This window comes from Sinohyriopsis cumingii, chromosome 1, assembly GCF_028554795.1.
Source record: "Sinohyriopsis cumingii isolate HCF-2022 chromosome 1, ASM2855479v2, whole genome shotgun sequence".
Taxonomy (NCBI): Eukaryota; Metazoa; Mollusca; class Bivalvia; order Unionida; family Unionidae; genus Sinohyriopsis; species Sinohyriopsis cumingii.
Genome location: NC_142961.1, coordinates 71,385,576 through 71,410,522, shown reverse-complemented (window position 1 = coordinate 71,410,522; position 24,947 = coordinate 71,385,576). Strand labels below are relative to the sequence as shown.

Genomic DNA, 24,947 nt, shown 5'->3' with positions numbered 1-24,947 from the left:
AATCACCACATGTAGATTCTCCTGCCACCAATGAAAAACTTTTAAAGTGGCTTTATTCTAGAGACTAAGGGCTTCTTGGAATGATTGAGGGTGTGTCCCCCCCCCTCCATAGTCCTCGGTGCTCATATCCATAGAGACTGATTTCCGAAGGTTGGACTTTCAGAGGTATCTCCAACATGAGTCAAGTGAGGTTTTCCCATCTTCAGGATGGAACATCACATTGTGCTGATAGTGAAAAGTTGGTCCAATAGGAAAAGGTTTGTTCCCCTTGGGACCACAGAATCATTTGTAATGTGTGCATAAGAAGGTGACCTAGGACTAAGATGTCCACTGCTATAATGAGCAAACACAGCAGCTGGAGAAATTCTATGGTGGGTGGATTGTCCCATATAAGCAAGGAAGCCACCATTGTACTAATGTACTAATGCAATGCATGTTCCCGAGGGAGGTACTGTTTACTTGAGTGCTGAACTTCAGACCAATGTGACAAAATCTTGAGGTGTACAAAGTCGATGTCCTTGTTGACAAGGAAACTGTGTTGAGAATGTGTGTGTGTGTGAGAGATTTGGATTTTTAACGTAGCTTTAACAATATTTCAGTCATATTGCTATGATGTCTGTAGTGTGAGTTTTATAGTGATGTCTAGCACTGAGGCATCATGCCGCAGACATGTAGCATGATGTTCCACCCAGTCACATTATCCTGACACCAGGCCAACCAGTCCAAACACTAACTTCTTAATGCTGAGTGCCAAGCACCGCAGCTGTTAGTACCATTTTTGTTTAAGTCTTTGGTACCACTTGACTAGGGATTGAACCCACAACCTCCCGCATCCAAAGTGGACGCTTTTACCACTAGGCCACCGGAGTGGTTGAGGTTGAGAAGGAGAGTAACATGGGATAACATGTCCTGTTCCAAGACAAAACTCACCTGCTATTTTTTGAAGAATGCAGTCTTTGTAGGCAAATCAAAAAGCTGCACTTCTTGCAAGTCAACAAGGATTGCGTAGTCTTCTTACTTGATAGCATTTAGAACCTTCATGATGTTCTATTGTGAACCAAAGAGTGCAGAGTTGATTATGTATGCTTAGGTTTATAACCAGGCGATGAGTGCCATTTTTGCAGCTGAGAAAACCCTGGACAAAGGAGGTCACTGAAAGCAATAGAGTCCCTCGGAAACCGCTTGTTGGGTTCATAGGGTATCATCTCATAGCTTTTCTCATTCTGCAGTGTTATTTCTCTCATGATATGAATCAATGAAACTCACCTTGTATTCATTTGGCCTCACTAAACAAAGATGTTATGTTACAAAGTTGCTTCCCTTGTCGAAGTTTGGGCTGCTTGTACCAAGGGCAAAAAAATAGAACATGAAAATACTGAAACAAACTTTTGTGATTTATTCTTTTTACAACCAGCATTCCTAAGTACTACTACATCAGCAAAGGGTTGTGATCCAGGCAGCATAAAGATGTCACTTTGAGATAGGGAGGTATTGTGGAGAGAAACACTGGCTAACTGCCCTATCTCTGCCTCTTTTCCATTTTCTTTTCAGGAGAACAGTGGTTTCTGATGATTGTAAATTTAGGAGGACTGCTTCCCTGTGGCCTGTGTTCCAAGGACATCCCTTCAATCATTTTGTTGACTGCCTTGCAAATCCCTCTGCTGTAGCTGAGACTAGGAGGGAAGGAAACTGGTGTCCTTGGTGACTTGTTTCCAGATTTTGTCAACCTGATGATTAAAGAGATTTGACGATAAAGGTAGCAAGCATAGATTGCTTTATGATGGTCCTTAAGAAAGGCAGATGTAGAAATCATTGTATCTTATTCCACCAGTTTTAAGTTCATTGCTGCTATTACGGCAGTGGCCAGAATCTGTTGGGCCACTATGTTTAGATGTGGGTCTTCTAGAAACAGACTCAAGATTCAAGGTTGGAGAAGATAAGCTGTGTCCTGTTTTGATGACTGATTACCATAGATACTAGATCCAACATACAGCACATGGCCACAATGTTGCATACTGGCTGCCATGTGTCATTAAAAGACTTTTAATCCATGCCTATTGAAGTTTGATTTTTAATCCCCAAAACTGCAATATCTCTGTCAACTGCTGGGTATCCAAATGGAAAACTAGTGTGTGTAATTTATAAAAAACTGCCAACTAATGTTCATGGGAAGGCATCTACAAGAAAAAGTGTCAGCTGACACTTGGGATTTATAAATGATATATAACAGAGTCCCGTCATGATGGAACAGCACATAAAAATGCACTTCAGTGTCATTACAAACTGGACACTACAATATCAATTGTAAGACAATGTTACCTGTAGAAAAGGCCCAGTGATGGTTTACACATGTCAAATCAGCAGAGCTTCATTTATGTAACTACAAAGTGGACACAAAGACTAGATTAACACAGAAAACTTGCCACAATACAGCAATATTATACAAGTTTTCTACATGACAATCAGATCTGCACCTATTAAACACAAGTTTAGCCATATGAAAATATGCCATTGTGACCCATGCAAGTACGTACCAAGGGTACCAAATGGTGTGAGGATGGCAAAGTGATGCCACTGAAAAGCCAGAAACTTTGTCCTTGTAGAAAGGACAGAAAGTTGGAAATTGATAGAGTTATTTCCCTTGGAAGAGAAAGCTCCAAAATGCTTGTTTATAAATTGCAAGGCCTCTCTATCAGTAGAGAGCATACTACTCAGCAAATGCAGAAGTATTAACTTAAGAATGACAAAATCTGGTGCCAATCTCCTTATCAAGGGGAGATCACTCTAACTGCTACCTATGAAAGCAGATCATTTTTAGCTTTCTAGTTAAAAGGTTTTAGACTGGGAGGGGTGGATTTTTGAGGTAGTAGTAGTTCTCCTAGGTTATTACGACGGGTAACATATCTGAAGAAGAAATATGGCATCTTGAGTCTATACAAGTTCAGCCAATCAGATGCAATATCACTTCATTAATATGCACGGTTGGAACTCTCATAACCAAACTCACTCAAGGTCTTGATAATATAAGCTTACATACAAAATCCGATTCAAATATGACCTCTACAGCATGCACACAGAGTGGCCAGTCAAGATCCACTCAATATGCATGGAAGTTGATCGTATTTTAACTTACCTGGGGTCAAAATTATATAATTTTACATACCAGATCTGATCAAAATCTGACAAGAAATGAAGTTTTGAGAGTTCACAAGCAATTGTTGATGGACAGAGAGATGTCAAATGATGGACAAAAGGCTATACCATAAGCTCACTTGGAGTTCCATCAGATGAGCTAAGAAAATGCACCAATTAAACATCAACAGGAGACTAAATTTAAATTGCATCAACTTGTTTTCTGCTTCCATGGAAACCTATCAAGGAGAGCTTGTAAAATACTTCCAGGAATTCTCTGATGCTTAAAAATCATTTGCTTTATTTCTGCTTCAACCTGCAAAAAATAAAATTGAAAGATATCAAAATTTATTATTGTTGCTGTAAACATGTACACAAATTGGCATTCATGATCTCTTTAGTAAGTTACCATGTTTATTTAATATTTGAAAGACTGCACAAGTAATCTTGTCGAACTGATAATTACTAGATAATAAGATTTACCCCTGCCAAAACATTTATATTTTGTTTGCAAGAATTCAACAGGAAAAATCTAAAGAAATGTTTTTCCCTATTCTGTTATTTTGTCTTAAATTCAAGCTAGCCATTATTTAAACATCAGCCATGCTGATTATATTTGAATATATAATTGTAATTATCTTTGTTTTTCTTAAAGGGTCATTAATTAATTCGATAATATAGTAACATGGTATGGAAATGATAGACAGGCTACCATAAAATTCCCATGATAAGCTCATGGCTGGTGAAAAGCCTATGCATTACATTAAACACATGGATACAGGGTCAAGCTACCAGGCGAAGTGGGAAACCAAGTCACCTAAAAAAAAATTGAAAACTTCACTTTCTTCTGTTAGGAAAGTGAAAATGATTTCACCCTGTGATTTTTTAAATGTACATTGAGTGACCATAGGTTCTGAGATGCTCCCTTGCCGTAGCCCATTATTTTTGGTTGTGTTTATAGCTCAAAGTGAAACACAGGCATCAAGCCATCAAATAGCTGGTGTTAATTTAGTTGCGCCAACAAACAAACTCTTTGCACATTCACATTCGCCATTAACCCTTTCCCAAATAAGCTGCAGCAGAGATGCGTTATATACCTAGTTTTAGCAACTATTACTGTCTGATTTCCATAAGTTATCATTTGATGATAAAAGATGTACAAATTTGTGCTATGAATACTTAAGCAATAGTATGTATATAACAATGTGTGATTTAAGATTAAACTTATTGACCTGAAGGTTTTAACAGCCACAAGTGCATTATTTCCTTCATAAAATAGTTTGAAACCATAAGTGAACCTGTCAGGGAGAAATAATGGCAGACATTGTTGTGTCTGTGAAGTACCACTCTGTTTTGATAAACATTTGGGAAAACATTAAGGAAAATATTTGATTCATAAAGCAAAGTCTAATATCATGTTATTGAAGATTTAGAAAAAAATGCAGTTAATTAGGTCCAAAAGAATGGGACAATGCTATGTTGAAATCAAGGAGCGGTGTAAGGTCAAAGTTATTTTCACTCGCTCATTTTTGTGAAAATACACCAAAAAAAAAGCAGCAAAGCAAATACAATTTAACAAATGTCTAATGTTATTACATATAAGTAGACAATTAATAAAACCATGAATCAGCAGTGCTATCAATGGACTATTGTAACAAAGCTAGAATACGAGTTGTCACATTAAGAAAGCCCCTCTTTCTAAAAATAGATGCAATCACATGTTGGCTCTCTCAATTCGGTTCGAAAGAAGGTTTTTGATCATTCATATGCCGACTTTAATGCTTCAGCGTGTTGTCTATGAATAGTTATGGCAATGTTTTACTGGCAACAAAGAAACTGAGATCAACAATATGGTACGAAGACATGTGCATTTGCTCTCATGTACATGTTACAGGGATTGTTTCAAAGCAAGTTTACACATTTTTTCAACTCCTATTTTATAGTGAACTTTCATTAAAAAAAATATTTTTTGTTTAAGGGTAACTGATTAAGCATTTCTACAAACTTGCAATTACTGTATTGTAATCTAGTTACTCATATCAGCTAAAATTCACTACAATGTATAGTTTCTACAGTGCTCATAAGTCATATGGCCAAAATACACCGCATATGCATATCATGATTTTTTTATGCATATAAAATGTGTTTATAATATACAACAAAGTTTCTACTTGAAAATAAAATATTGCTGATATGCATATTAAGAAATAGAGGGTATAATTCAAATAAGAGAATGGAAACACATACATGCACAGTATATATATATATATATATATATATATATATATATATATATATATATATATATATATATATATATATATATATATATATATATATATATATATCCTATAACTTCAAGGGTCTGGAAAATTACGCAGGATTTTAGATTTTCCGGATCTTTAAGCTACAAGGACTCAACTGACTCAAGCAACAGAGATAAAAAAAAAAACAATAAAAAGATAAAAATTCTGGACAGATTTATCTGACACTTTCTCATGTGTAAAAAACTATAATCCACCAGTTTACAGATTCAATTTTACATGCTGAAATATACCTGTATATACATCCATAATGGGGTGTGTCTCGATTATCTAATCAAGTTCATAAATTACTAAAACTAAGCCTGATTGTTAAAAATATGTGGGCAAATTATGTTGTTTGAGATAAGAAGTTTTTAGTTTCAGAATCAATTTTGGGTTCCGAAATTCGTGTGTAAGAAATTTGTCTGGTTATGAGAAGTTTTAGTTCAAAGTCTATGCTCCAAATTATACCTCAAAATTCCATACAAGAATTTTCCTTTTTCAATGTTTTTGTATATTAATTCTCTCATTTTTCCTGATTTAATCAATCTTTCTCTCAAATCTTTATTCTAAGGCTCAATCTTGACCAGTCCTTTTCTCTATCCTTTTCCATCTGCCCCCTTACTTAACTACTATCTGCACCCCTTACTTGGAACAATGACGCTGTTAATATACAAGTTTGGCACATGCGACTGTTCTGGTAAACAAAGCATGGATTGGTGGGTATTGCAATCGATCAGCCTATCCAAATCGATCAAGCTAACGGAACATGACCTCACAACTGTAATAAACACACAGCTCTGTGCTTTTAAGTCTTCTAAATAAACATAATATTATTAGATATAATCAGTTATAACAAAACTACCTCAATATATGATTCTCATCTTTGAATGTTTGTGCAAGTAATTTGATTTTAAAATCTTGTATTGTTATACAAAATATGCGAATGAGTAATGAGCATTTCGATGTATGAGGAAATATCTCAAAATGGCTACTCTCTACTAGAGCCAACGTGTTGTGACTAAAATCAGCTGATCAGAGGATACACAAAGTAGCGGCATATATATATATATATATATATATATATATATATATATATATATATATATATATATATATATATATATATATATATATATATATATATACACACACACACACATACATACATACATACACATACACACATATATATACAGTGCGACTCTGCTATAGCACGGTAGTTGGGAGCCATAAAACCCGACTGCGTTATATACCGAACTGTGTTATATGCATCCAAGTCAGTTAGTTGAAGAAAATGTACCCCACCCCCCCAAAAAAATTGTGGGGTGTGTGTGTGTGTGTGGGTAATAAAGGCGGGTGGTAAAATACGTGCTTTGTCAGCACAGTTACCATCTTGAATTGATGCATATTAAATGAGAAATACACCTGTAGTGAAAACAGAGAAGACATAATATAATAGTTTAGTTTATTTAGAGAACCATGAATTGGTACATATACGTGAATCCTGTTTATATATAAACGTCTAATGTATAGCATGAATAGAGTATCAACTCCGTGTACTCACCTGCGAACCTCATCATATACACTGAATCCACAATACAAGTGATTCCATCGAAAATATGCACACACAGCTTTAAAATATTCATTAATTTTGTAACAGGTCATATTGGTCTGAATTCAGTGGAAAAACATGGCACAATCACATAACCAATGATGAAGCACATTTACTTTAAAGTACGTTCCAAGTCAATAAAAGTTAGTTTGCGTTTTAAGCCGCCATTGGCATAAACTTTATCTCTACAAAATGGAAACTTTCACAGCATAGTTAACGTGTTCCAGTCGTGTTGGAAAATGCAAAAATCCATCAGATTCCACCACTTTTATTTAAGTTTGGTATTGACTTCCTCTGAGAAAAGTTCTTTGCTGTTATTGAAAGATTGTAGTTGGCTTTCTTTGATGAAGGGTGCATGCGCTATTGAAGTCACCGCTAAAGGACAGCTTTGGCGAACCAAATGAATGCCCATTTCTTATTGTGGTGGCGACATCAAATAATTGTACTGCATGATTGAGACGTATTTTTTCCATTTGCAGAGTATGTTTTCATAACAGTCGGTGCTTCAAAGGTAATCTGTTTCCTTTGAAATTTCAGCAAACTATTTTATCCGGGTACATTTTAAAAAAGTGAATTGGCCGTCATTTCGACTATTCTAGTTACTGTCCCTCCATGCCTATTGAATAAACCAATAAGTAAGATGTATTTTTGTTTTTTAACATTTGTGGTAGCAGCGTGATGCTGCCTTCCAAGCATTTGTCTGAAAATTAACAAAGGGTCAACGGATGATAGAGACGCAGGTGTTCTGATGACAGGGATTATTAAAGAAAACCTGAGCATTTTGAAGGATTTAATTCTGAGTGAAACGAAGAGGAATTTTACTTACCATCCACACACAAATGTCAGTCTTTGTAAATATATTAATTACTAGCGAGCACCGAATATCCGATGAAAGATAGATTACTAGACAATGCCTCGTCCGGTTGATCTCCGTTACCAGAAATGTCAACAACAAAAAAGCGGATATTTCACAACATACAGAACTCATGCTAGATGTCAGGATAAGCAGATTATGATATAACAATGCACTGTTTAGATGGTTTGTCAGTATGCACAAAGAATTTGTTTATGTAACAACAGATAAATTTCAGTGCATTTTATATCCAGTTTGCAGCTTCCTTTCATGGGGCCTCTGAATTTTTGCACTCCAAACCTATGGTTGTATATAAAAGTTTAAACAGCCAACAATGTCACCAACATACAAAAAAAGCCACATGGTATGTTTTGCAGCTAATAAGGAAAAACAATCGAAGTTTGTGACACTGGCGAAGACCTACGCGATCCCGGAATAAATTTTTTATGCATTTTTTTGCTTCCACTTATCTCTGTTCAACTCTCACTTCTCCCTGTTCTGTCCAAAAGGAAGTCACTTCTTCCACAAATTCAAGTCTAGCATGACACCTGGGATAAATGTTCAAATCTAGCCTGACCCATGAGACAAATATTTATTTATAAGAATAAACCTCACTTGTAAGATATGTTATTATTACGGTACCAGTTCATCATATGTAACTGATCTGAAATCATTGATTCTATTACATGCCCTTTTAATCTTAAGTAACTGATCTGGAATCATTGATTCTATTAGATGCCCTTTTAATCTTATGTAACTGATCTGGAATCATTGATTCTATTAGATGCCCTTTTAATCTTAAGTAACTGATCTGAAATCATTGATTCTATTACATGCCCTTTTAATCTTATGTAACTGATCTGAAATCATTGATCACAGATGTCATATGGCTAAAAAAGTGAGTATATTTCTAGTCGGCTGATCATCCCTGTTTTTCATTGTTGACCCTAGCACATTTTCCCCCAGGATTAAAAAAAAATTCCCCTAATTGATTTGTGCATCTAACTGAGCTGGTTTTGTCCAGTACTTGAAGCATTTAGTACATTATATATACTAATCATCATATATATATTAAATAGTAAAAAAGATAAGAAAAAATAGGTAATAAACCTATCTACCTACCCTTATTTTATTACATACCGAGTTAACCTTCCATGACTGATCTGGAATCACAGATGTCATTACATACCCAGTTAAGCTTAATGTCTGATGTAGAATCACAATGTTAAATCTGTATTTTGAGTCACATGCCTAGCCTAAAATTACTGATGTGTTTACAATGATGTCTGTGTGTCAATATTCTGCTATGCGTCAAACTGTTCATAAATATATTATATATATATTATATACATATAAATATATTTTTTAATTACCAAAAACTAAAGAATGATCCTAGTGCAGCAACAACTGAACCCGTTTTCCAATCCATGACATTCAACCAAAATATTTAATTTTTCCAAGCTGAAAAGCTGAAAACATGTACATATCAACATGAGGATGATGACCAAGAATACATAACAATACTTACCCTTTCAGAAAACTGATCTGGTGTTTCATCCTTCTTGGGGGAAATTGGATCACCAATGAATGTCCTATGCAAAGGAAAATATTTAGAGATCATATAATCCAGCCCATGTATGTCCATCTACTTGTGTATATGTATGTACTTGAAAGGAAAACTAAAATGTGTTGTATTTCTTCATGCTTAAAGCAGACATCATTTAGAGATGACATATCATACCAGTCCCACAATTTCATAAAGGCTAGTAACTTATGGTCAAGGATATGCTAGTACCCTATGGTCAAGGACATGCAAGTAACTTATGGTCAAGCACCCTTACTTTATATACTACTTATGCTAGTAGATGCCCCAGGTAGCCGAGTGGTTTAAGGTGATCACCTTTACAGATCACTGACATCTCAACTCTGGCCATGTGGGTTTGAGTCCAAGGCTCAGTCAACATGGTATGTGAAAAAGATGTCAATATCTTCCTGTGGGTTGCTAATTCTTCCCAGGTTCTTCCTCCATTAGATACACTTGCTACCATTTATAGCCTATCATGTGCTGAAAAAGGGTGTTAAACCCACAGCAAAACTTATTCTGGAACCAGATTGTTCAACACTCTTAATTTATGGACTACTAATGCTAGCACCTGATTGCCTAGTACCCTTCATTTATATACTACTTACACTAGTATCACATGGCCAAACACCCTTCATTTATATACTACTTACACTAGTATCACATGGCCAAGCACCCTTCATTTATATACTACTTACACTAGTATCACATGGCCAAACACCCTTCATTTATATACTACTTACACTAGTATCACATGGCCAAACACCCTTCATTTATATACTACTTACACTAGTATCACATGGCCAAACACCCTTCATTTATATACTACTTACTAGTACCCTTCATTTATATACTACTTATGCTAGAACCATATGGCCAAACACCTTTCATTTATATGCTACTCATGCAAGGACCATATGGCCAAACACCTTTCATTTATATGCTACTAATGCTAGGACCATATGGCCAAACACCCTTCATTTATATACCACTAATGCTAGTAATCATATGGCCAAACACACTTCATTTATACACTACTAATGCTAGTAGCATACGGCCAAACACGCTTCATTTATATACTAATAATACTAGTACCATATGGCCAAACACCCTCCATTTATATACTACTTACACTAGTACCATATGGCCACCAACACCCTTCATTTATAGACTATTTATGCTAATGAATATTAGGGGTGCACAATAATAAAGAATACTGGTATACTGTGGTATTAACTGCAGATACAATAATCGCAATATGACTTTCTTATATTGATATTGTGCAATATTGATGCAAATTTTGATAAGCAGCAAGCGAACTATATTATTATTATAAATTAATATTAGCCATATTTCACTACTTATAATAATTTCTGATTTAGAATTAAAGTTTTCTGGTGGAACTGCTAATCTTGTATACCACATGAACAAGCACCATCCCAGGAAATGTGATAGTACAAGATGACAGACAATAGATCATTGATCCCTGCAAATGTGAGTTTGTCATGTGGAGATACTTCCGAACATTCTAAAGCTAAAATATTGCAGCTAATCCAGAGAACCTTACCAGGGCTCACTGGTGTGAAATACTCCTTGTGCTTTACATATAACTGACAAAGTGTGCAGATTTATAATAGAGGACATGCGTCCATATGAATAAAGGATTCGCCAGAGTTTAGAGACCTTTTACATACACTTGCCCTCGATATAATGTTCCAGGTAGAAAGCAGTTTGCAGAGGTGATCATTTATACAAAATGCTCAAGTCAAGGCACGAGTAACAGATGACCTACAAAATGCTGAGAAGGTTGCATTAACAGATAGTTGGACGTTAAGGTCAACTGAATCATATCTGACAATCATGTCAACTCACATTGATAAATACTGGAAGCCTATAAACTATGTTCTTCAAACTCGGCCCATGTATGAAGGGCACACAGGTGATAATATAGCTGCTGTGATTCATGAGGCCCTCAAAGAATGGGAAATACAGTCTATCCCCATACCACCTATTGTATCAGATAATGCATCAAACATGGACAAGGCAGGGACTCTTTTAGGATGCAACTTTCACATCAAGTGTTATGCACATACAATTAATTTAGCTGCATAAAAGTGTCTCAAAATCAGATGCATTGTAATTCTCTTCAGCAGGATTCGTCGAATAGTTGGATTCTTCCACCGAAGTACAACTGCAGCAGCTAAACTGAGAAACCAGGCTGAATTGCTGGGTTTACCGGATCATAAGCTTAAAGCTGATGTGCCCACTGGATGGGACAGTACTTATGACATTATTTCAAGGTTTCTTAAAATGCAGTGTGCAGTAATTGCTGTTTTGAGATCCAAAGATCTTGCTAAAATAAAAGAGAAAGATCTGAACACATTGTCAGATGATGACATTTGCCTGGCAGATGAGGTAATGGTTTATCTAAAACCTCTTAAAGTGGTGACAACCACTCTTTCTGCTGAGTCAGTACCAACCATTTCTGTTATCATGGCTCTTCAATGCAAACTTCTTGACATCATTTTCCAAAACAGTGATGATGACTCTCTAGTAATAAGTGGTGACAACCACTCTTTCTGCTGAGTCAGTACCAACCATTTCTGTTATCATGGCTCTTCAATGCAAACTTCTTGACATCATTTTCCAAAACAGTGATGATGACTCTCTAGTAATAGCTCAGATGAAAAGGACTGGTTGATGATCTTCAGGATAGATACACTCGTCAAGAAGAAACTATCATTATTGCCGCAAAATGCATCAGAAATCATTGTTAGAGTTAACGTTGAACAGGACACTGATCACTCACCTGTGGGTGATAGTGGGCAGTCAGAATTGCCATCTTTACCACAGCTAACCAAGCAGTTATGTGTCTGCCAATTCTGCTGCTAAGGATGCTCAACTAGTTTGCAAGAAGCTCAAGTCAGACATTGGTCAGACTGATATGACAGATAAAGGTACCTGTTGTTGTCTGGCATGCAAGAACTTCTTGGTGATGTCTACATAACTGGTGTTGAGACTTCAATAACACAAATGGAAGAACTAGAAGAAGAGCTTTAAGAACTATAGAGTGTTTCTGTAGATTCCCTTGAATTCAAATCCTCTTCAGTGGTGGAAAAATCATGAGCAGAAATTTCCTAGATTAGCTAAGTTTGCTAAATCCTTATTGTGTATCCCAGCAACAAGTGTTCCTTCTGAGAGGGTGTTTTTCGTTGCTGGAGCTAATAGTAAATGTATAAAGTTCAGTCTTAAAATCAAATCAGGTTGATGCTCTTCTTAAAAATAATATGAAGTAAGTTTTATCACGGGATTTTCAAGGCAGTTCAGTTTGAACTACACTGGGTAAAGTGGCAATAAAGAGACCAATCTACAGTATTATGCATTTTATGTTTATTGAAAAGTAAACAACAAACTGTGAATCATTCAGACAAATGACTTAAATTATAACTCTTTATTTCTGTGTTAGATTGCAACTACTGCATTTTATTCATTTTCTGTATTAATTGTCTAAATAATTTTAAGTAATTTTTTGCAGTTTGCATTCATTTTATTTCAATAAATTAACAGTAATATGTAATTTTTTCTTAAAGAAATATATTGCAATAATATTGCAATATTTTGCTTAATACTGTAATATATTGCAATTTGATTTTTTAATCCAATACCCGCCCTTAATGAATATGGTCCAGTATCCTTCATTTATATACTACTTACACTAGTACCATATGGCCAAACACCCTTCATTAATACACTTCTAATGCTGGTACCACATGGCCAAACACCCTTCATTTATATACTAATAATGCTAGTACCATATGGCCAAACACCCTTAATTTATATACTACTTACACTAGTACCATATGGCCAAACACCCTTCATTTATATACTAATAATGCTAGTACCATATGGCCAAACACCCTTAATTTATATACTACTTACACTAGTACCATATGGCCAAACACCCTTCATTTATATACTACTAATGTTAGTACCATATGGCCAAACACTCTTCATGTATATAATAATAATGCTAGTACCATATGGCCAAACACACTTCATTTATATACTACTTACACTAGTACCATATGGCCAAACACCCTTCATTTATATACTACTAATGTTAGTACCATATGGCCAAACACTCTTCATGTATATAATAATAATGCTAGTACCATATGGCCAAACACACTTCATTTATATACTACTTACACTAGTACCATATGGCCAAACATCCTTCATTTATAGACTTTTAATGCTAGTACCATACGGCCAAACACCCTTAATTTATATACTACTTACACTAGTACCATATTGTCAAACACACTTAATTTATATACTGCTAATGCAAGTCCCATATGGCCAAACACCCTTAATTTATATACTACTTACACTAGTACCATATTGTCAAACACACTTTATTTATATACTACTAATGCAAGTACCATATTGCCAAACACCCTTTTTTTATACTAATAATGCTAGTACCATATGCCCAAACACCCTTCATTTATATACTACTAATGCTATTACCATATGGCAAAACACCCTTAATTTATAAAGTATTTATGATAGTGCTCATGGTCCATCACCCTTAATTTATATACTACTTACATTGGCACCATAAGGCCAACTACTTACACTAGTATTATATGGCCAAACACCCTTAGTTTATATATGATTTATGCAACTCTGTTTCCATAGAAACATAAAAATAAAATACTGAAAGCATACAATTCTAATGAAGATTTGCTAAACTCATATATAAGGTTTGGTGGAAGTATCTTGCTAAACATGAGTACAAAGTTTTGGTGGAAGTACCTTGCTAAACATGTGTACAAGGTTTGGTGGAAGTACCTTGCTAAACATGTGTACAAGGTTTGGTGGAAGTATCTTAGTTAAACATGTGTACAAAGTACCCTGCTAAACATGTGTACAAAGTTTGGTGGAAGTACCTTGTTAAACACATGTACAAAGTTTGGTGAAAGTACCTTGCTAAACATGTGTACAAAGTTTGGTGGAAATATATTGCTAAACATGTGTACAAGGTTTGGTGGAAGTACCTTGCTAACCATGTGTGCAAAGTTTGGTGGAAGTACCTTGCTAAACATTTGTACAAAGTTTGGTAGAAGTACCTTAAATGCTTAGAGACTATGATTCAAAAATGTAAAAGTATTTACAAAGATCAATTATATATAGTTGGAAAATGCAATAGCTTTATCCTCCATACGCAATACATGCATGTGGTGGGGGTAGGTTGGAGGTTGTTAAAAATCTGTGCTATTTTACTGAAAAAGTCATTTTATGAACATTACAAAATCTATTGAACAATTAGATGATTTTATCTTGGTATGTATATTGTACCTACTCTGTAATGCATTTTGTTTAAAGTTCTCTATATTATTAACAAAACCATGACTAAGTGTTTTTGAAAAATATCCTTGTTTTACAGTCTTACCTGAGCTTTACTGGGAAAAAGCCATATATTGGCATTATAGGAAGCCTTGTCTTTTCATACAATTTTCTTAAAAGTCCTGAAAATAGAAAAATTAAAATTTGAAATAAATCTCAAGCCTTCTACATAGTGTATCTCCTAATCAAAGAAACAAATAACATACATGTAAAGTCTTTTAAATGTAATCATAATGGTAGGACTGATACAATCATCCCTTTGTCTTTGGTTATGCTGGGAAAAGTTAATTGTGGGGTACCAGACGAAAATCCCCAAGAGTTTAATTGCAATTTCCTTTCTGCACCAATAAAATTCAAAGCATATTCTTGAATCAAATAGAATATATTTTTATCATTACATTTTAACAAATACAGTACAACTTGTTTTACAGTTGTATAAGGAACCATAGAATCACTCTGCTGTGTCCATAATTAGGAAAGCCTTTATAACTCTATGGGTATGCCAATTCACTTCAAAAGTACTTTTCTGTTCTTTACATCCATGTTTCTACTAAGCAGTCATCCTTTACCAATAAATATTCAACAATCAAAGAAAACTTAGAAGGAAAATATGTCTAAAAGCATAATAAAAAAATTGTACTAACTTTTACCAATGGTTGGAGTTCTGAAGGCTTCCCGCACATTCTGAGTAAATACTGGATACACTGGCTGAAAAAGTGTCATCATGTAAATCATAAGTCAGACTGAAGTAATCAAATAAATCTTAAGTCATGCTGCATCATCATGTTAATCTTAAATCAGACTGGTGTAATCATGTAAATCTTAAGTCAGACTGAAGTAATCAAACAAATCTTTAGTCATACTGCATCATCATGTAAATCTTAAGTGAGACTGGTGCCATCATGTAAATCTTAAATCAGACTGGTGCGATCATGTAAATCTTAAATGAAACTTGTGTCATCATGTAAATCTTAAGTCAGGCTGTTGTCATTATGTAAATCATAAGTCAGACTGGTGTAATCATGTCTCAAGTCAGACTGGTGTCATCATGTAAATCATAAGTCAGACTGGTGTAATCATGTCTCAAGTCAGACTGGTGTCATCATGTAAATCATAAGTCAGACTGGTGTAATCATGTCTCAAGTCAGACTGGTGTTGTCATGTAAATCTCAAGTCAGACTTGTCATCATGTAAATCTTAAGTCAGGCTGTTGTCATTATGTAAATCGTAAGTCAGACTGGTGTAATCATGTCTCAAGTCAGACTGGTGTCATCATGTAAATCGTAAGTCAGACTGGTGTAATCATGTCTCAAGTCAGACTGGTGTTGTCATGTAAATCTCAAGTCAGACTTGTCATCATGTAAATCTTAAGTCAAACTGTTATGTAAATCATAAGTCAGACTGGTGTAGTCATGCCTCAAGTCAGACTGGTGTCATCATGTAAATCATAAGTCAGACTGGTGTAATCATGTCTCAAGTCAGACTGGTGATGTCATGTAAATCTCAAGTCAGACTTGTCATCATGTAAATCTTAAGTCAAACTGTTATCATGTAAATCATAAGTCAGACTGGTGGAGTCATGTCTCAAGTCAGACTGGTGTTATGTAAATCTTAAGTCAAACTGGTGTCATAATGTAAAACTGATTCAGTATAATCAGACTGCAATAATATTTGCTGACTGATATAAGTAAATCAATTTCTAATTTAAAAAAATGAAACTATATTTAAGAAGAATTCCACAGAATGCTATGTTTGTTTCTTCTATTCTGCAAAGGAATATTCTATATACCCAGGAAAGTCACTGGAGTAATAAAAGTAGGTGATTGTGATCTTTTACCTGATAAGCAGCTGATGAATAAATTCATCAAATGTAATGAAATCACATGCAAACTGGGCAACTTAGTTCAATGCAAAAACTTAACACTGACAACCACATTAACAATAACGACAATACCATTGGAAAAGTCGTACCCATGTCCTACCTATGCTTCCCAGACAAGTCAAAAACAGTTTCACCTTTATGTTGAGATACCTCAATGCACCTGCAAAACATAGCTAAATCACTGGTATTATAGACACATCTTTGCATCTGACAAAACATAGCTAAATCACTAGTATTACAGACACATCTTTGCATCTGACAAAACATATCTAAATCACTAGTATTACAGACACATCTTTGCATCTGACAAAACGTAGCTAAATCACTAGTATTACAGACACATCTTTGCATCTTATAAAACATAGCTAAATCACTAGTATTACAGACACATCTTTGCATCTGACAAAACGTAGCTAAATCACTAGTATTACAGACACATCTTTGCATCTGACAAAACGTAGCTAAATCACTAGTATTACAGACACATCTTTGCATCTTATAAAACATAGCTAAATCACTAGTATTACAGACACATCTTTGCATCTTATAAAACATAGCTAAATCACTAGTATTAAAGACACATCTTTGCATCTGACAAAACATAGCTAAATCACTAGCATTACAGACACATCTTTGCATCTGAGTGAGCGAGTGAGTGAGTGATTGATTTAGATTTTTAATGTAGCTTTAACAAGGTGTTAGTCATATCGCTACAATGCCTGCTGTGTGACAGTTTATACTTATGTCTATCACTGGGGCATCATGACGCAGACATGTAGCATGATGTCCCACCCAGTCACATTACCCTGACACCAGGCCGACCAATCCCAACACTAACCTCTTATTACTGAGCACCAAGCAAGGCAGCTGTTAGTACCATTTTTGTAAGTCTTTGGTATGACTTGGCTGGAGTTTGAACCCACGACCTCCCGCATCTGAGGCAGACACACCAACCACTATGTCACCGAAGCAGTTATCTTTACATCTGACAAAACGTGGCAAAATAACTAGTATGATTAGACAACAGTGATGCATCTGATAAAATGAGGCACAATAAATGGCATGGTCAGACATAATAAGAGGCTTATTGTCCTTTTCATCTTTAACATATATTGCTTTTTGGATGCAATTTTTTGAAAATTTTATAAGCTACAGTTTGATCATGCAGATGAATTTCATGAAAGAAAACTATGGCCTTATTTTGTTTAGAAGTGGAATTTCATGAAAGAAAACTATGGCCTTGTTTTGTTTAGAAGTGGAATTTCATGAAAGAAAACTATGACCTTGTTTTGTTTAGAAGTGGAATTTCATGAAAAAAAACTATGGCCTTGTTTTGTTTAGAAGTGGAATTTCATGAAAGAAAATAACACTACCATATTTACCGTATATGCTTATATGTTGGGACACCATATTTAATGGGACACCATAAATTTATTTTAAAAGTAATTATTTTGTGCACTGTATGTTCTGGGACACATTGGGGTTTTTTAGTCGTAAGTTGTGGGACACCTTTTAAATCATTCGAAAATTACATGTCAGAAAATGCATTAAAAACGTAAATTTTATTAAAGAAAACTTTAAAAATTAAAACGCTGTGAGTGTTGTTTGTTTACACTTTTCTACCTAGATGCAAATTTGCTAAGAACAAGAGCTCAGGTAAGAATGAATCTTTTGTGTATATGAGAACGAGTTCAACTTTTTCTGTTCTAATTTATGCTTCAACGACATTTTTTTTCAATTAAATGCCAAGGTTTATTTGCATTTTGTGATCGTTACACGATTATTTTGGCAAAATAACAATTGATGAGCACAGTATAAAATATTCACTGTAATTACATAAAAATATATTCAGTTAGAGAAAGAGAGATATCAGTAGATATTGACGGCACAGAGTGATTGATAAGCATACTAATTCCAAAATCGAACATCTTTTATTTACACAACATTGATATCTGACACAATCTAAATACTGCTGAACACACTTGAATGCTGCTAATACATTTAATTTAAATCCTTCAATCTGTCTACATTCTTAATTGCCCACTCAACCTCCTCAGGCTCAAATTCATCCTCTTCACTGTCGCTGCCATCACATTCAGTATCTCTTATGATATTGTCTTCACATACATTCAAGAAATTATTAATACCACAAACTTTAAAATTTTCGAATCAGATCTGGCTTGTCCCGAAACGATTTGACTGCTTTCACAATCCAGTCCAAAACTGTTTATCTGCACATTTAATATGAGACGTGTTGTCATTTTCCTTGGAAAGGCCCTCTGCTGCTTTATAAATAAAATTTGTCCAGCTTTTCCTCATGTCGGACTTGAATGGTTTATTTACACTGACGTTTAGTGGCTGTAGCTTGGAGGTGCATCCACCTGGAATAACAGCAGGCACTGTGTTACCCCTTCTCAAAGCCAGTTTTACAGCATCTGTAATATGCGCCTGGAATGAATCCATCACTAAAAGAGACAGTTCCTTTCCTGTGTACTTGAGATATATCTCTTTAATCCACTGCAGCATCACCTCCTCATCAACCCAACCCTTCTCCTGCACATGTACGATCCATCCTTTTGGTGCTTGAATATCTATTAGCTCCCTCACACCACGAAAAATTATCATTTGCAGCAACACATCTCCTGCTGCAGAAACTGCAAGTACTAAGGTTAGATGCTTTTTACCCACACCAGTCATGCGAATTCTCACTTTTAACACTTTTCTTTCTGACAGTTTTTCTGGGAATGAGATCAAAGAGCATAGGAGTTTCATCCATGTTAATTATCATCTTGTCTTCAAAATAGTCTTCTTCTCGTGGAATAATTTTACTCTTCTCCAAATCTTCTGGGAGATGCTGGGCCATCGTTGTCCATGAACGAAGCATCAGGTTGTCTTGCTTTAAAAAACCTGTTGCCCAGTTCCTACTGGCTTGAAACTCAATTTCTGGATGTTCACTTGACACAGATTCCTTGGCATAAGCACATATAGTGTCCACACTAACAGTGATCTGCAGATTGCGTTGGATGAGAACCCACTTTGCAATTTTTCCATCTAACTCATTGCCATATGATACTGGCCTCCCACTCCTTGCTAAATATCCCCAATTATTCAGCTGCTGAGAAAAATCTAGTTTTGACCTATTTGCAAGGGTAGATTTGGGGATTTTGAAAGGTCTTGCTGTTACTCGATTTCCATGTGATTTTGAGAAATTTACAAGTTCCTCTTTTTGCTTTAATGTAAAACGCTTGTAATGCCCTTGCCTGACATTTTTGTAGGCATCATCTCTTCTGACTAGGGTCTCCAATTTTGTGCCTTTTTGCAGCTGGTTCATTTTCTTTTATATCACACTCCTCTCTAGCATGTCTTTTTGCTCGACCTACAGGTCTCTTAGGTGAAGCTTTAGGCAACACATTTTCTTTCCATGCACGAGGCTAGGCCTCGTCACTACTCGAGTATTGCACTTCAAACTTCTCCATAATGGCGGAGATCTATAATGTGGTTTATTTTGCTTTATCTTTATTCCCCTTTATATATGCTATGTATGCGACAACAATGACTGCGAGGAATCACTTGTGTAAATCTGTGATAAGTTACTGTTTCAAAGTGTTCCATTGTTTCTATTTATTTTCAAAATACCAGTGAAAACCAGTAGAAAGAAATCAAAGTTGGATTCCCCATGTCAGTCAACTTTGTATGCATATGTAAAGTTTAAAAAAAATCCCCACACTAAAAGGAATCTAAAGTCTGCTTCCGAGGTCAGCTTGCTTTGTAATAAATTAACCTTGGTATTTGATATCCTACCGGTAAGTTCAAACAATGAGTTTATGGCTGTTACAAGGTGTGTTTATTCAACACCTGGGCTTTCATTTATATGCCATCTGTAGTCATAATTGACACAAACAGGTTAAGAGTTCTTCAGTGTAAATATTATACACAGCATTAACTTGCTTTAATAATACTTTTTGTAACCCATGGAATCAAAAAGATTGTCCTTTGTGCTCAAAGTGAATGTATTTCTAATAATGATTTTTGAAAGATATTGTCATATTGTTACCCTGGATATAATAAACTCTTGGTTATTTTGTATCTTACACCGTGTCACGCATGAATGGCAGGTACTTTCGAGCAATATGCGTTGATAATTCTCACTCTCATTATCTCTCTCATTCGAATGTGATTTTGCAGGATCCAGTTTTCATTCTCGTAACATTAAAACCTTTGAGGACAACCAAACATGATTCGTTTCTCAATATTCACGTCAATGACCAATGTGTTGTGTTGTCTGACGAAAGTGATAACACTATGGATGTATGCGCTACTTATATGGAGTTCATGGATATATTTTTCCTTTAATAAAATGCTAATGTTGACCAAAAAAGTGAATAAATGATTAACAGTACAAGGTTAGTTTCTCTCATTTTATTATCAAATAAATTTTTTTATATTTTTTATTATTATAACATGTGATGTGGCCGGTTGCGGCTGGGGTGTGTGTGTGTGTGCAAATTGAACACAATTTATTTCATTTCCTAAGTCTTGGGACACATGACGTAGGTTTTAACAAAATTCACCTTAAGTTCTGGAACGCAAATTTTTATTTTTTATTTTGTCATGTCCCAACATATGTGGTAAATACAGCAATTCCATGATCTAACATGGTCAATCCCCACATTTTATTACAAGTTCCCTTAATCACCTCCCCTTCCAGGCTGTGAGCCTGGGATTTTCACATAAATAATGTACATGTTATTTACTTTGTTAGTGTCTACTTGTGACTAGAAGAAAATGTAACTGATCAATAGTGTGCATGAAAATCAATCACTTTTGCAGATTGATAAGAGGTTTCACTACACATGTGCCGGGTTTTACCAATAAAATTTGCCTATGTACCAGAAAAAGATGAGACCAATAAACTGCAAAATGTGTTTAAAGTTTTTAAAGTTAACTGTCTCAACATCAAATTCTGTAAGAAGCCAACTTATTCTATTCATAAAGTTGTAGTCCCATATCCCTCCAGACTTTGAACAGTGACTGTCGGCAGCAACCCAGTGCCAGAACGAGAGTTGGCTCATCTCTTTGATGGATTGCAAGGCTTTGATATTTGATTCAAGATAAAACAGTACAAATAAAAGCACTGCTCTGTTTCACCTATTAGTCACTTTCTGCTTCATCTGTTTTTGTTTAAGAATATGTAATCACTGTACAGTGATCAACAACTTCTTTTAAAAAAATAATGGGCGCTATGGATTTAAAAAAAGATACAACTGGTGCTTTTATTTATTCTTGTTCACAACAAATAAAAAACCATGTGTTTGGGGTAGCAGAAACAGCTTGGTTTGGAATTTTGCAGGTTTCTATTTATGGATCATTGTAAGTCACGTGATCTAGCCAGGCTGAGGGTGAAGGCTAACACTCACACCACGCATGTAAACACTTCAACTTTAACTATTTACTTTGTAAGTGAACTCTGAACCAAAGTTAATTGTGTACGGATTAAGTTGGTGACTGTCCATGACGATATTGGAATGGGATTACACTGTAGTTGTTCCACAGAGCATTGCGATCTTTATCATATCTTAACTCTGTAAATTTTCAGGTCAGCGTCATCAAGTAACTAAAAGTACCTAATTTGTTTTAAATATATTGTGTAAAACAAATTAGGTATTTTTAGCTAAATTTAATGATGCTGACCTAAAAAAATTCTGAGTTACAGATAACATCAAATTCTCTATGCTGTGTGGAACGAACTAAATTGTTGTGGTATTGACATATGATAATGTCCATTATGAATGCAGCTCCTATCAAGGTCAGAAATGCAATCAATCAATTTCCTTGCTCTACAGTACTGTTCACAACATAATTTTCCATACTCTATGCAAGTGATAAACTCTGCATTGATGAGATTGGTTAAGCAGCATTTGTATTGGTAACATTTGGTCTTGTAACGACTTTTTCCATCCTTGCCAGTAATAGGTACCAGTAGTAGTGGAAAAGCCAGATCATTTCAAGTAAAATTTCTCTGAAATGGACAATAAAATTCGAATTTCATTAAATTAAGCAGGTTCACAAATTACTTCAGACCAAAATTTATGCCAGACATAACAGGGTTATCGACTTACCAGGGGTTGAGATAGACAGGGAAAAATTAGCACAACAAAGGATTTTTTCGGGAAGGGACCAAAATGCACAACATAGATGGGTTCTCAAGATAACCAAGTTCAAGATAAGTGGGTCTGACTGCAATGTTCTTTATGATAAATCTTGTGTACAAGGTCTTGCCACATCAGGTCTTACCGCATTAGTCTGTACAGCAACTTTGGCAAAACCTGTTCTTCTGCCCCATATTATTGGATAGGTTTCATCACCAAATAATGCTTCTCTTACTCCACCTAGAAAGATTAAAGAATTACAACTTTTATTAATTGACACAAGTATTTGAAATTATATATAGGATAGATTTTTGTACATATCAGGAAATATTTTACTAGTGAAATGGAAACATTGTATTATCACAAGTGGTTATACCAAGCAATTGTATCATCACGGGTGGTTATGCCAAGCAATTTATGACCAGAAAAATGTTTTTACTTCACTAGTAAAACAGTTCCTTGTCTCTACTAAAAAAACAAGAGATTTTCTTTAAATTATAATCTTGTTAAAGCAAAAATGTTGATTTGCATGAATTTTCTTCTCTATTTGGTGCCTATGCAAATAATGGCTTCATTATTAAAAAAAGTTGCAAAATTTTACAATAATTTGAGGACTGACTTTTTTCAAGTTCACCTTGTGTACATATATGCTTCAAATTGTGCATTTTGACCATTTTCATTCAAAAATAAGAGATTTTTATTTTGTTAATACATTTCTTGATTTTTCATGCAGTGAACATTGCTGGGGAGGTTCATAAAAACATCACAGTGCAGTCATATCAATAAACAAAATATTTTAATGATTGGGTGTTTACTTGTAAAGACTTGGTTTCTTACGGTTTCTTCACTTAAAGGTGAATTTTCGTGTGGCTCTGGTAAGCTTGCAGCCTAGTATGGTAACAGATGCTGCATCCGAATTTTGATCGTCACTTAATTTCCGTTTGCAATCTTTTCTCAACAATGCAAATTTCTCCATTTTCAAATATGGTAACGAACAGGACAAGAGTTAAAATCACTATTTAAACAATGTCATGACGATGCTTAAACCAGAGTTTAAAAAAAAATGTCAAATGTTTTACATAGAGTTTGACAGGTATCCCATACTTTGGGGGGTGGGGGGTGACTCAGGATAGTGTAACAAAAGGTCATACAAGTTTAGACACTAACAATTTGCTTGATCCTTGTTAAAAATTAATCATAAAAAATGTAATATATGAAACCTTCCTTTCTGCTGTTTGGAGTTCATTTTTAGTCATTTCTTAATGGTGCTCCATCAATGACTTACACAAGACAGTCAACTATCTTGACACATTTCAAAATCTCTTCAGCATGATAAGAAAAAAAGAAAGAGAAAGGGAGGAAGGGAGGGAGGGAGGGAGAAAGATCAAGAGAAGGAGCAGAAGAAAAATGAAATGGTACCAAATAAATTAATACAGGTTTGAGTAACATACACAGGGCCAATACACTTCCTAAATGGAAAAAGAAGAGTTCCAAAATTGTCTGTGTGTGTGAAAGATTTGGATTTTTAAAATAGCTTTAAAAAAATTCAGTAATATTGCTACTATGTCTGCAGTGATGTCTAGCACTGGGGCAATTATGATGCAGACATGTAGCATCATGTTCCACCCAGTCGCATTAAACTGACACAAGGCCTACCAATCCTAACACTAACCTCTAAATGGTTAGCAGCTAGTGAGGCAGCTGTTAGTGCCATTTTGATAAGTCTTTAGTATGACTAGTCCAGGGTTTGAACCTACGACCTCCTACATCCAAGGCGGATGCTCTAACCACTAGCCCACTGGAGTGGTCTCCAAAAGTGACATCACCACTGGTGATGAAAGTGGTATTGCAACTGAGGTGACATAATTTTTCTCCTACTGAAATATTTCACTCTCATTATGAGATATAAAATAAATAACTATACATTAAATATGCACTCTGATAATGAACTCTTTTCAGATCAGTAAATGTATATAACTGTAAAAAAGCAAACTCAACCTTTATATCAGTATGATAAAGTTC

At 35.1% G+C, this 24,947-nt stretch overlaps 1 protein-coding gene across 3 annotated transcripts in view; it reads right to left on the bottom strand.

Annotated features, from left to right (window-relative positions):
• Positions 1–1,373: 1,373 nt before the first annotated feature.
• LOC149807094 (DGAT1/2-independent enzyme synthesizing storage lipids-like) overlaps positions 1,374–24,947 on the bottom strand; it is a 43,895-nt gene continuing 20,321 nt past the window's right edge. For all 3 annotated transcript variants that reach the window (XM_089961870.1, XM_089961878.1, XM_089961887.1), the window contains exons 5-9: positions 23,071–23,165; positions 15,539–15,602; positions 14,941–15,016; positions 9,432–9,495; positions 1,374–3,448 (exon numbers count right to left, since the gene is read on the bottom strand). In XM_089961870.1, coding sequence (XP_089817996.1) covers positions 3,344–3,448; positions 9,432–9,495; positions 14,941–15,016; positions 15,539–15,602; positions 23,071–23,165 — 404 coding nt within the window. In that variant the 3' untranslated portion in view covers positions 1,374–3,343. The remainder of the gene's footprint in view (positions 3,449–9,431; positions 9,496–14,940; positions 15,017–15,538; positions 15,603–23,070; positions 23,166–24,947) is intronic.